Source organism: Osmerus mordax, chromosome 1 (assembly GCF_038355195.1).
Source record: "Osmerus mordax isolate fOsmMor3 chromosome 1, fOsmMor3.pri, whole genome shotgun sequence".
Classification (NCBI taxonomy): domain Eukaryota; kingdom Metazoa; phylum Chordata; class Actinopteri; order Osmeriformes; family Osmeridae; genus Osmerus; species Osmerus mordax.
Genome location: NC_090050.1, coordinates 25,625,617 through 25,638,456, shown reverse-complemented (window position 1 = coordinate 25,638,456; position 12,840 = coordinate 25,625,617). Strand labels below are relative to the sequence as shown.

Here is a 12,840-nt window from a genome sequence, read left to right as displayed (position 1 = left end):
GTACCGTAAGATCGATTCGAGAACTGCCGGCTGTGTAGCCGAGCGCATTTTCTCAAGAGCAACTGCAAGGGTTCTAATGACGACACAGCTATTTCATGATTGGCTAGACTCACACACGACAACTTTGACGCGTGTTTTGTAATTATTTTGACACCTTCAGTTTCGCCAACGCTCAAATCCGGACCAAACAGTTTAATTGAATTAAAAACATTTTGAAGAAAGGGTTTTAGTCTGCCTCTTCACTAACGGAAAGACTAAGTTTAATTATAAATAAAGTAAAGTAAGCAAACAGTGCTTGATCGGCCATGACTGACGTCAACGCAGCAAACCACGAGAAGCTGGAATGTCCGACTTTACAGAGCCGTTTTCAACTCCTCTCCGACTGCAAGCGGCTACTCTCGCCGGTCGTTTCATGCAGCCGCAGTCCATGTCGAACGCACCTAATCACAAGTAAACGTCAATCCAATCAGGTAAGAGGGCTCGGTTGACGAACATGCAGACGGACCAATAGGACACCGGTAAACAAGCTGCTGGAGGGGGTTGGACGGGGTATCCATGTCAGCAACGCAAGGCGCTTTTGTTGTTTCACCGAAGGAACGCTACCAGGGATATGCAATGTCTAAAGTCATAGGATTTAATAAAACTGCACGATTTAGGTTTAACGGTTGAAAGATAGTCTCATAGTTAATACACACTATGAAAAACAATGACAGCTTTGATTTGTTGAAGAAGGTTAGCTAATGTTAGCTCTGCTAGCTACTTCAGGAGTTCTGGCGAGATTTGAAGCGGAAGGAAGCAATCCAAGAAGGCAGGGAAGGAAGAGAAATCAGTGCCGTGATGCTGCTCGCAAGTTGGGCAAATGTGTTTTACGGTGAAAAACAAGCGATGGGTTTTATGACTTCTGTAGCATCATGTATATATATGATTAATATCAAGTTGTAAGGGTTATTTCGTGTCGCTGAAACGTTTTGTAACTGTGTTCTTGGTTAACCAGTAGCCACGTATTGATAGCAAAGCTAGTTAGCATTCAGCTAGTAAGATGGCGGAAGGCTGGACCGTCCACCAGGCCGTACTAGTCTTCTCGGTGATGAGTCTGACTGCATCGGGACTGGAGTCCTGTCCGGCTCCATGTTCGTGTCGGATGGGATCCGACGAGGTCCATGTCTTGGATTGCAGTAGGAAAAAGTTGTCGGTGCCACCCCTGGATCTACCGGATGGAGTAACTCATGTGTAAGTAGCTCCGCTCGCCATCTAGCTGATGAGATAACTCATGTGTAAGTTGCTCCACTCGCCATGTAGCTGATGAGATAACTCATGTGTAAGTTGCTCCGCTCGCCATCTAGCTGATGAGATAACTCGTGTAAGTTGCTCCGCTCGCCATCTAGCTGATGAGATAACTCATGTGTAAGTTGCTCCGCTCGCCATCTAGCTGATGAGATAACTCATGTGGCAAGAAATCACTGCATGGAAGTGTACTTTCCAAAGCACTGGGATTAGAATAGCACAGTGGTGACACTTACATTTGTACAAAGCTAATTACAGATATAGGTACAGATCAGGTGGGGAGTCAGGTGGCTGAGTGGTGAGGGAAGCGGGCTAGTAATCCGAAGGTTGCCAGTTCGATTCCCGGTCATGCAAACTGATGTTGTGTCCTTGGGCAAGGCACTTCACCCTACTTGCCTCGGGGAGAATGTCCCTGTACTTACTGTAAGTCGCTCTGGATAAGAGCGTCTGCTAAATGACTAAATGTAATGTAATGGATCAATTTATCCCGATGACGTGCCTTTGTTTTCCAGATCGTTGAATCACAATGACCTGATAGCTGTCCCTTATTTAGGGGACGTGACCTCTAACATCACCAGTCTGAGTCTGTAAGTCTGCATCACTCACTCCCTTTTAATCACTGTGTTACAAACTGGGGGGAATGTGTACACAATCACTTATACCAGAGAGAACTATCACACAGTACACCAGGAAAATGTTTCCCACCTGTTTCCTAAGCCATGCAGATTGCTGCTGTATGTCGATGTTGCTCTAACCTCTACTGTAGAACAATGTAGTAGAGTGCTGTACTTTCTATATGCAATATTTGTACGTCGCTTTGGATAAAAGTGTCTGCTAAATGAAGGGTGATTTACCTCCCAACACCCAGGGTCCACAACCGGATCTCTGAGCTGGCCACGCCTCTTCTCCAGCCGTACGTGTCCCTGGAGACCCTGGATCTCTCCTCCAACTCCCTCTCTGAGATCAAGGCCGGGGCTTTTCCATCCATGCAGCTGAAATATCTGTGAGTCGTGCTGCTGTCTGTCTGACTGGACACAACCTGGCTGAGCGCTAGCAGTGGGGAATGTGGACCAGGTCACCCCGAGATGTACCTCTGTGTCTGTGCTTCCAGGCGATGCTATTTGTTGTTGTTGTTTTGTGACGTAAGCGACCTCCCTCCTGATCGTTCCCCTCTTTGTGCTTCAGGAACTTGAGCAACAACAAGATCAGTTTGCTGGAGCCCGGCTGCTTTGACAACATCTCCAGCAGCCTGCTGGTCCTCAGGCTGAACAGGAACAGGATCGCCCTGCTGCCCTACAAGGTCTTCAGGCTGCCGCGGCTGCAGCTGCTGTGAGTCGTGTGTCTGTCTGTGGGAGTCTCACGCTAAACCACAACATCATGTGTTTTAGCGTGAACCCTTTCTGATTCTGATGATGGTTTCATTTTATTCATAATTAATAATGAAATGCAGAACTGTAAATATAAAACCCTCCATGTATTGTTTTTTGATAATATTATAAATGAATCCAATGTGAAGGCCTGAATAATTTTATATATATATATAGTCAGTGTTAAAGCAGCTATAAGAGTTGTACATTACATTCTTTTAATTTCAAGATCTTAATATTTTAGTACAGTGAGCAAAGGCAATGTGTTGTGTGCGCAACAATTATACTAGCAACCTACGATCTTTGTGTTGAGTTTGAGTCGCATTGTTTTTATGTAATATATTATGTTACCATCTATGAACCTTCTGAACTTGTTTCCAGGGAGTTCAAGCGCAACAAGATCAAGATGGTGGACAGTCTGACCTTTAAAGGGATGGAGGCGCTGAAGACTCTGAAAATGCAGAGGAACGGCATCACTAAGCTCATGGACGGAGCCTTCTTCGGCCTCAACAACATCGAAGAGCTGTGAGTACAGAGCTGGTTCCACTAGGGCTAGTTCCACTGGGGCTGGTTCCACTAGAGCTGGTTCCACCAGGCCTAGTCCGTACGTCAATACAATGAGGTCAGATGGAGAATGATTGACAGGACTGTGTATGTCATTGATCCTGTGTATGTTTGGGATAATAGCCAGTCAGGTATCTTGATAAAATATGGGGCATCACTTTAGACAAGGAGTTAAGCACCTTTGTCTGAGGAGTGCATGTTGTCCCTGTCCTGATGTGAGTGTGTGTGTGTGTGTGTGTCAGAGAGCTGGAGCATAACAACCTGACAGAGGTCAACAAGGGCTGGCTGTACGGCCTGCGGAAGCTTCGCCTGCTGAGGATCAGTCACAACAGCCTTACCCTCGTCCGGCCCGACTCCTGGGAGTTCTGCCACAACCTGGAGGAGCTGTGAGTAACACAACCTCTCCCCAAGCCCACACACAACCTCCTGATCCAAACCAGAACCCACATCCTACTGAGATGGGTGGAGCTCATGTGAGATTCTTCTTTGTATGTCTGTTTGAATAAAAGCGTCTGCTAACTGAGTCTGGTCCACTAGGACAAGTGTCGTCACTTCCTTGTATGTTATGCAATGTATTGATTTAGTGGATGCTTTTCTCAGAAGTGACGTACAGGCAGGGTGGTGGTGGGGGGATTTGAACCTGGTAGCTGTTGATCTGCAGCTGAATGTTCCTCCACTGAGCTACACCCTCTCAGGACCAGGCAGCCATGTTTGTTTCCTTGTAGTCCTTGATGACTCCCTGCTCCCCCAGCCTCGGGGAACAGCTGGCCCCAGTGCTGAGTGTTCTGTTCTCTGTGTGCTGTCGTCCTCAGAGACCTGTCCTTCAACCACATGAGCCGTCTGGAGGGGACAGCGCTGGCTGGGCTGGCCCAGCTACAGAGCCTTAACCTGGGGGACAACACTCTCACTCACCTGGGGGAGGGAGCCTTCAGCAGCCTGGCAAGCCTGCGCACCCTGTAAGCACACACTCACACACACTCACACTCGCACACACACTCGCGCACACACACACACACACTCACACACACACACACTCGCACACACACTCGCACACACACACACTCTCTTTCAAAAATGTTCAGAAAGGTTGAAAAATATATTTGTAAAAAATGTTTTTACACAAAGTCTCTCTCACTCTAATCCTTAAACTGAAATGTCAACACCATATACTTCTGTATCGTCAGTCCACTGATCTGCTATTCCCGCCACTGGGTACCGTCAGCGCGAGCATCCCCAGACTGCACTCTGATTGGCTGTACAAGTGGAGCCATAAGGGGTGCATGCACTAACGGAATGACCCAGCAGCAGTAGCGAAAGGGCTGTTCACGTGTACAGTCTAAGGGGCAAACCATCAGTCCTTTGAAACAAACTGTTTGTGAAACTTTTTTTTAAGCTTGAAAGAATTTTAAGTTTTTTTTATTTATTACAAAAATAGGAATTTTATGTGTTGCGTTTGGGAAAAAAATACTTCTCACCTTGAGTGAAAAAGTGTAGTCAGAACTTTAACCAGAGTCTTTAAACATGAGTATCTGTACATCTACTTGAGTGAAGGATGTGTGTACTTTTGCCCTCTGACGAACACACACACACACACACAATACAGTCTCAATTCAGTCATTCTCAAGAGTGTAGCCTACAACAATCGGCATCTAACACGTTTGTGGTTTTCTGCATTCTGACGAAGGCCTTTCTGGACAGTAGGTTTCTGTTGTTCCTTGTTGGTGTGTTTGTGTTTTCATCTTTCTTGTGTCAGTCTACCTCGTTGACTTCATGAACTGTTCCTGTAACTCTCCTGTGCTCCTTCTACCTCATTGGTGATCCTCCTGTAGATCATTGTGTTGTAGATATCACAGTAGAACCTTCTAGAACGCCTCCCCCTGTTGAGGGGGTTCTAGAATGTTTGAATGTTTTCACCAAGTGGTTCTAGAATGTGGCCACAAAACGGTTATGGAATGTTCTTGAATTGTTTCTGAGTGTTCTATGTTCTCTTCGATGTGTTCCGATCCCAGAGACATCAGGAACAACGAGATCTCCTGGGCCATCGAGGACTCTGTTGGTGTGTTTGTAGGGATGAAGAAGCTCACCACCCTGTAAGTCTGGCAGCAGGTGGATTAGGGGGACTAGCTATGTACACTTTATCTAATTGAAAGTTAACTCCTGCAGGATTCTACAGCGGAACAAGATCAAGTCCATCACTAAGAAGGCCTTCGACGGCCTGGACGAGCTGGAACACCTGTTAGTATCTGTGAACGCACACGCGCGCACACACGCTTTTCACCTTGAGGCACATAGTTCTAGTGTTTTGCTGGTCAGAGTTAAGGTACAGTGCATTCACCTCCACCTCTCTACTTCTCTCTCTCTCTCCCTCCCCCCTCAGAGACCTGAGTAAGAATGGGATCATGTCCATCCATCCGGAGGCTGTGGCCCACATGCACCTGAAGGAGTTGTGAGTGGAGCTTGTCTCATCCTGTGGTCTGCTGGCTACAGGCACACGGGGAACGCTGACTGCTAAAAGATTGACCCTAATGGGATCATGTTGGTGTAACCTTGACCTGCTTCTCTCTCCCCACTCCTTCCCCTGTCATCTCCTCCCCCTCCCCTCCCTCCCCCCAGTCTCCTGAACAGCAGCAGTCTGTTGTGTGACTGTCTGCTGCAGTGGCTGTCTCCCTGGCTGTCTGGCCAGCCCTTCCAAGGCTCTGTGAGGGCTGTGTGTGCCCACCCGCCCCCCCTGCAGGGCCACAGCGTGCTGGAGGTGGCCCCAGGCCTGCTGCTCTGTGGTCAGTCTGGACCCTCACCCTACCGTCTCACTTTAAAGAGCTGTGTTCGTTTAGCTGACAATTTCCCCTCCTTCCTATCTCCCCTGCCCCTCCTCCCTCTCTCCCCCCTCTCCTTGGTCCTCCCGCCACCCAGACGACTTCCCCAAGCCCCAGATCACCACCCACCCAGAGTCGTCCACCGTCCTGAGAGGGACCAACGTGACCCTGAGCTGCCTGGCCGCCAGCAGCAGTGACTCCCCCATGACGGCGGCCTGGCGGAGGGACGGGGAGCTGCTGTACGAGCCGGAGGTGCAGACGTACGCTCGCTTCCAGGACGGCCAGCTCCTCCACTCCTCCCTCCTCCACCTGCTCCACGTCAACTTCACAGACGAGGGGCGGTACCAGTGTGTCGTCTCCAACCACTTCGGCTCCAACTACTCCAACAGGGCCAGGCTCACTGTGAACGGTGAGGAGGATGGGTGTGATTAGGAGGGTCTGGGTGTGATTAGGAGGGTCTGGTTGTTATTAGGAGGTCTGGGTGTGATTAGGAGGGTCTGGTTGTTATTAGGAGGTCTGGGTGTGATTAGGAGGGTCTGGGTGTGATTAGGAGGGTCTGGGTGTGTCTAAACTCCCCCCCCCCCCTTCCAGAACTGCCCTCCTTCCTAAAGACACCCATGGACCTGACCCTGCGTACGGGCACCATGGCGAGGCTGGAGTGTGCCGCGGAGGGCCACCCCGCACCCCAGATCGCCTGGCAGAAGGACGGAGGCACGGACTTCCCTGCCGCCCGTGAGCGCAGGATGCACGTGATGCCCGATGACGACATCTTCTTCATCGCCAACGTGAAGACGGAGGACATGGGCGTGTACAGCTGCACCGCCCAGAACACAGCAGGCAGCCTGTCTGCCAACGCCACCCTCACTGTGCTGGGTACGCTGCCTGCCTGTCTGTGCCTGCCTGTCTCTCTGTCTGTGCCTGTCTGTCTGTGCCTGCCTGTCTGTCTGTGCCTGCCTGCCTGTCTGTGCCTGCCTGTCTGTCTGTGCCTGTCTGTCTGTCTCTGTCTGTCTGCCTGCTTGCCTGTCTGTATTCAGTGTTTATGTTCTAAAGTGCTCATGTCTCCCTCCAGAGACCCCGTCCCTCCTGCGCCCCCTGGAGGACAGGGTGGTGGCCCGCGGGGAGACGGCCGTGCTGCAGTGCATCGCAGGGGGAAGCCCCGCCCCCCGCATCAACTGGACCAAAGACGACAGCCCATTGGTCCTGACGGAGCGCCACTTTTTCGCCGCGGCCAATCAGCTACTTATCATCGTGGAGGCAGGCCCGGGGGACGCGGGCAGGTACACCTGCAGCATGTCCAACACGCTGGGGACAGAGCGGGGGCAGGTGTACCTGGGCGTGGCCCCGCAGGCAGGCTGCGAGGCGGGGGAGGCAGACGGCTGGGCCACCGTGGGCATCGTGGTCATGGTGGTGGTCAGCTGTGTGGTGGGAACCTCGCTGGTCTGGGTCATCGTCATATACCACATGAGGAGGAGGGGAGAGGATTACAGCATCACCAACACAGGTGTGTGTGTGTGTTTAGGGTGGGACTTGTGTGCGTGTGTGTTTGGAGGTAACGGCTTGTGTAAAGCGGAAGTGTGTGTGTCCAGATGAGATGACCCTGCCTGCAGACATCCCCAGCTACCTGTCCTCTCAAGGGACTCTGTCAGAGCCGGCGGAGGGATACAGCAGCTCGGAGGCCGGATCACACCAGCAGCTCATGCCCCCCCTCTCCAACACACACACTCACAAGGGCACCGACGGTGGGTACTCACAACCGTACACGCACACACAATCACCCCTCCCCCCACACACACACACACACACACATAAACACACTTCTTGATCAATGGGCTGGGTGTCGATACTCTGAACAGTGTTTCACTGGGTACTAAACCAATATGTGTGTGTGTGTATATATATGTATACATGTGTGTGTGTCCAGGTGTGTGTTACGGAGACACGGGCAGCGAGGTGGAGGCAGAGCCTAGCAGAGGGAGCTCTCTGTTCACCAGCAGCTTTCATCCTGGACAGACTGAGGGGCTGGGGGGTGAGACACACACACACACTCATACATACACACACACACACATATATACACACATGCATTATATAATCAGATTTGTTTGACAAGTTCTTCCTCTCCTGCCTCCCTCCACCAGGGGGCGTTGAAGGCCCACTGGTCACCTGCTCTGACTGCTACGACAACGGCAGCATGTACTCCCGGCCGCGTGAGTACTGCCCCTACACCTACCTGTCTGAGGACGAGGCCCTGGAGCAGGCCCTGCCGGTTGCCCCGCCACCCCAGCCCCCCGGGGGTGCCAGCCAGGCCCCACGCCACGCCCCAGACACCAGCCAGGACTGCTCCCTGCGCCTGGGGGCCGGGGGACACCCTCAGCACAGCTGCAGCGGTGAGTGGTTGATTGGTTGATGCATGCTGTTGGTTGATTTGTTGATTAATTAGTTATTTTAATCATTTGGTTGAGTTAGTGGTTAATTGATATTCACGGCCGGTTGATTGATTGGTTAAAGATGCTGTAAAGCAAATTCCATGATTTGCCCCCAGTACATTATATACGTTTGAAATGAGTTCCTGAAAGCATGTGCAAAGCGCGAAAACTTTGTCGCACTGAAATGTGGAGTTAGACCGTTGAACATTTTCTCACCTGTTTTCAGCTCAGGTTTTCTGTAGGCGGGGCAAAACCCAACCTATCTACGTCACAGCGACCTATCACTTACTCAGCTGGTAGATGCAATGACAAAGTAATTAACACATAAAACACTCAGAGACTGCAGGTATGGCTGTTCTGTCTGCAATTGATTTAGCTTTTTCATTAGAATTTGGATGGGTAGTTAACAACACATTCTTCTGTGGTGTGATGAACTTAAAACTCATTTTCAGTTCTGCTTTACAGCGTCTTTAATTGATTGTCAGACACTCATTAACACAATGTGGCTGTCCTTCTGAGTAGAGCGCCAGGCTGAGAGTAGAACATCCACCTGTGAGGTCACAGTAGTCAGGTGAGGTCACAGTAGTCAGGTGAGGTCACAGTGGTCAGGTGAGGTCACAGTGGTCAGGTGAGGTCACAGTGGTCAGGTGAGGTCACAGTAGTCTGGTGAGGTCACAGTGGTCAGGTGAGGTCACAGTGGTCAGGTGAGGTCACAGTGGTCAGGTGAGGTCACAGTAGTCTGGTGAGGTCACAGTAGTCCGGTGAGGTCACAGTGGTCTGATGAGGTCTACAGTAGGTGGGGTCTCACATATTTCTTTCTCTCTCTCTCAGCAGAAGTTTCCTCACGTTCCTTCTGGGGGGAAGGACGTGACCCAACCCCGCCCGGCCCCCCCCAGCCACCCGCCCCCCGCGGGGCCCCCCCACCTGGACTGGCCAGTGGCGAGGTGCCGGAGGAGGGGGGGGCGGCCCCCAAACTGGACCACAGAAGTGCCTCTTACAGGACTAACTCAGGAGGAGACCTGCCCTACATGAGCCCCTAACACACACACACACACCCTCCACACACACACGCACACACCCTCCACATCAGGAGGAGACCTGCCCTGCATGAGCCCCTAACACACACACACACACACACACACACCCTCCACAAACCCTCGCCCTCCACACATACACACGCCCTCCACACACGCCACCTACACAAACACATGCCCTGCTCTCCCCCCCCCCCCCGCCCCCGCTCTATACCCCTCTACCTCCAAAGAGACACACCATCAAACTCTGCCAAAGACTCCTCTCTGTTTACATTCCTCTACCAGTCTGGAGCGCTCTGTGGACAAGACACGCCCTCCTCTACCAGTCTGGAGCGCTCTGTGGACAAGACACGCCTTCCTCTCAGTCTGGAGCGCTCTGTGGACAAGACACGCCCTCCTCTACCAGTCTGGAGCGCTCTGTGGACAAGACACGCCCTCCTCTCAGTCTGGAGCGGTCTGTGGACAAGACACGCCCTGCTCTACCAATCTGGTGTGCTCTGTGGACAAGAAACGCCCTCCACCAGTCTGGAGCGCTCTGTGGACAAGAAACACCCTCCTCTACCAATCTGGTGTGCTCTGTGGACAAGACACGCCCTCCTCTACCAGTCTGGAGCGCTCTGTGGACAAGACACGCCCTCCTCTCAGTCTGGAGCGGTCTGTGGACAAGACACACCCTGCTCTATCAGTCTCTCTGTAGACCTCTCCCCGGACGTCTCTCTGGGCTGGACACATGGGCTATGAACATGACCTCCCTCTGTTCTCCCCTCCCCTCTCTCTCTCTCTCTAGAGGGAGATATGAATGTATGCCTCACAGAGCCATGGAGGACCCTGAAGGCCATGCAGTAGGAGACATCGACCTATACAGACCCTGGGGGTAGGGCTGGGGGCTTGGCTGAGGCCAGGGGCGTGGCTGAGGCCAGGGGCGTGGCTGAGGCCAGGGGCGTGGCTGAGGCCAGGGTTGGGGCTGAGGCCAGGGGCGGGGCTGGGTCCAGGGCAGACACTCAGGTGCAGCCAGGTGTCCGTGACTCCCTCCAGGTACGAGGTCGAGAGCTCCGCCCCCTCTGCCATGCCCAGAAGGGATCTGGACCTGCCTGGGCAGCCTTGTGACCGGAGACTGGGAGAAGCATCTGGAAAGACCCAACACTCCCTCAGGCTCACTGACTGGTTTCTCCACTGACTGACTGACAGTCTCTCTGCTGTCCTGCAGACCCAGAAACGATGACACCAGCGGGGGGGGTCCTCTCATGGAGCAGTCTGACCCGAGGGGCCTGTGTGACTGTCCTCTCATGGTGCAGTCTGACCCGAGGGGCCTGTGTGACTGTCCTCTCATGGAGCAGTCTGACCCGAGGGGCCTGTGTGACTGTCCTCTCATGGAGCAGTCTGACCCGAGGGGCCTGTGTGACTGTCCTCTCATGGAGCAGTCTGACCCGAGGGGCCTGTGTGACTGTCCTCTCATGGAGCAGTCTGACCCGAGGGGCCTGTGTGACTGTCCTCTCATGGTGCAGTCTGACCCGAGGGGCCTGTGTGACTGTCCTCTCATGGAGCAGTCTGACCCGAGGGGCCTGTGTGACTGTCCTCTCATGGAGCAGTCTGACCCGAGGGGCTTGTGGAACTGTTCCGTCTGTGTTTGTCTGTCGTAAACAAAATCCCGTCGTCAGGATCGCGTGCGCCGTTTGCACATAGGGACACCTCCCCGGTTAACGCTTGTCTTTCAGACAGTCTTGGCCAAGCAGAGCTCTTCTGTAACCTAGCGCCAGGTTATGTGTTGTCATGGTTCCCATCAGACTATATGCACTGATCATCTTTTTATTTCCTCAAAGTTTTACCTCCTTTTTGTCCTTCTTGGTTCTCTGAGGCTGTTCGTCCGGTGATGGTGTTGGTGCAGTTGAAATGCCTGTTTCCTTGACGACCCTGAGTGTCTGGGTTCCGTCCTGATCCGTTCATAGCTATAAAGCTGCATGTGCGATTTCTAAACCAGCAAAAGCTACTTTTTGTTTTGTTATTTTCTTTTTCTTGTTTTACCCTCAACACAATTATTGCAGGTTACGCAACTGAGAAGCTTGACATTTGTATGTATTTATTTGCCAGAAAAGTAAACGACACAAAAGCCAAATAGCAGAAGTCTCTTCCCAAGCTAGCGAGGTACAGAAAGGGCTGTCCGCTTGTTGTTGGCGCTGGGACGAATCCATCTGCACCGCTACCTCCAGCTCTTCTAAACACGAAGGAGCGACATTTAAAATGGCCTCTTTTTGTGGAATGACCCAGTTATAATTTTACTTTAGACAGAAAAAATTAACTAGCCTAAAACAACTGAAAACGTGTTTGAAAAAGGAACCCTGGTCATGTGGAAACAAAGAAATGTGCTGACCAAAATCACAATTAAAATCGCAATATTTAGTTTAAAGAATTGCTAGAATATAACTTTTTGGGGTCCATATCGCACAGCCCTGCAAGCTATGAATCACATTGGGTTTTGGGATTGTGAAGAAGAATGTGTTGTATGGATTTAAACATGTATGTGTGTATGTATTAGTACATATGACTTCCTAATCTGTTCAATGCTATCCTGCCCAACGACAGTGGTGGAAAAGACTGTTTCTAAGCTGGAGTTGTTTTTTTTTCCTCCTCCCTTGAGTGTTTTCAAACTCGTCTTTCTGCATGTGTCAGTCAGAATAACCGTCTGCGGTTGATGAGTGATGAAACAGGATTGAACAAGATGCACACCCATACTGGGGTGTTTTATGATCTAACAGAAGTCATTTAAATTGTTGATTTATTGCCTTTTTGTCTTATCATTCATCAACAATGATTCAGGGTAATTTTGCAGCTCCTTTTTATAGACTGGTACATAAGTAGACTATGTTGGCTAGAATATACTGTGTAAGCATTCCTATATCAGGTCAGATCCAATCCTGGCTTTATTTACATTCTCTTTAAGAAAATTATGATTATTGCACTTCAGAAATGCTCAACTATGAATTTCCATATTAGTCTCCTATGGTACAGCTAGTTCCTCGTGTCTGCCTGTCAGATGTAGAAGCATCGTATCCCTCCACATGTGGGTGCTTTATGTCTCGTAGTCCAGCTAACAGCCTGAGACTGTTTCTCCATTGGATCAAGAAAGGACTTGTTTAGTTCCAGTCTCCTCCAAAAGGTGTTCTCTGTGGTACGTTCCTTTTACAGAATTTGCACATTACTCTTTCACACAATTACAGTTGCCTTGTTTTTCCTGATTCAGTGTCTAAACGTGTGGTACTGTAGTTAGTCCGTGGCTTGATGTTCCTCCAGTGATCAGGTCAGACCAAACCTAATCAAACATTCCAACTGTCTTGTCAGCCCAGGTTTGGCTGCT

At 50.9% G+C, this 12,840-nt stretch overlaps 1 protein-coding gene across 3 annotated transcripts; it reads left to right on the top strand.

Annotated features, from left to right (window-relative positions):
* Positions 1-215: 215 nt before the first annotated feature.
* Positions 216-10,385, top strand: lrig2 (leucine-rich repeats and immunoglobulin-like domains 2). 3 transcript variants are annotated; one of them, XM_067241926.1, is made up of 19 exons: positions 216-1,230; positions 1,797-1,871; positions 2,153-2,287; positions 2,470-2,613; positions 3,033-3,176; positions 3,458-3,601; positions 4,028-4,171; positions 5,225-5,305; positions 5,379-5,450; positions 5,593-5,661; positions 5,829-5,992; positions 6,126-6,437; positions 6,620-6,901; positions 7,098-7,529; positions 7,615-7,767; positions 7,950-8,054; positions 8,167-8,294; positions 8,334-8,415; positions 9,286-10,385. In XM_067241926.1, exons 1-19 carry the CDS (start codon positions 1,040-1,042, stop codon positions 9,492-9,494), a joined length of 3,066 nt encoding a protein of 1,021 aa, XP_067098027.1. In that variant the 5' UTR covers positions 216-1,039; the 3' UTR covers positions 9,495-10,385. The 3 variants fall into 3 exon arrangements, with proteins under 3 accessions (XP_067098027.1, XP_067098019.1, XP_067098010.1); XM_067241918.1 differs by having other exon boundaries at positions 8,167-8,415; positions 9,289-10,385; XM_067241909.1 differs by having other exon boundaries at positions 8,167-8,415.
* Positions 10,386-12,840: the final 2,455 nt, after the last annotated feature.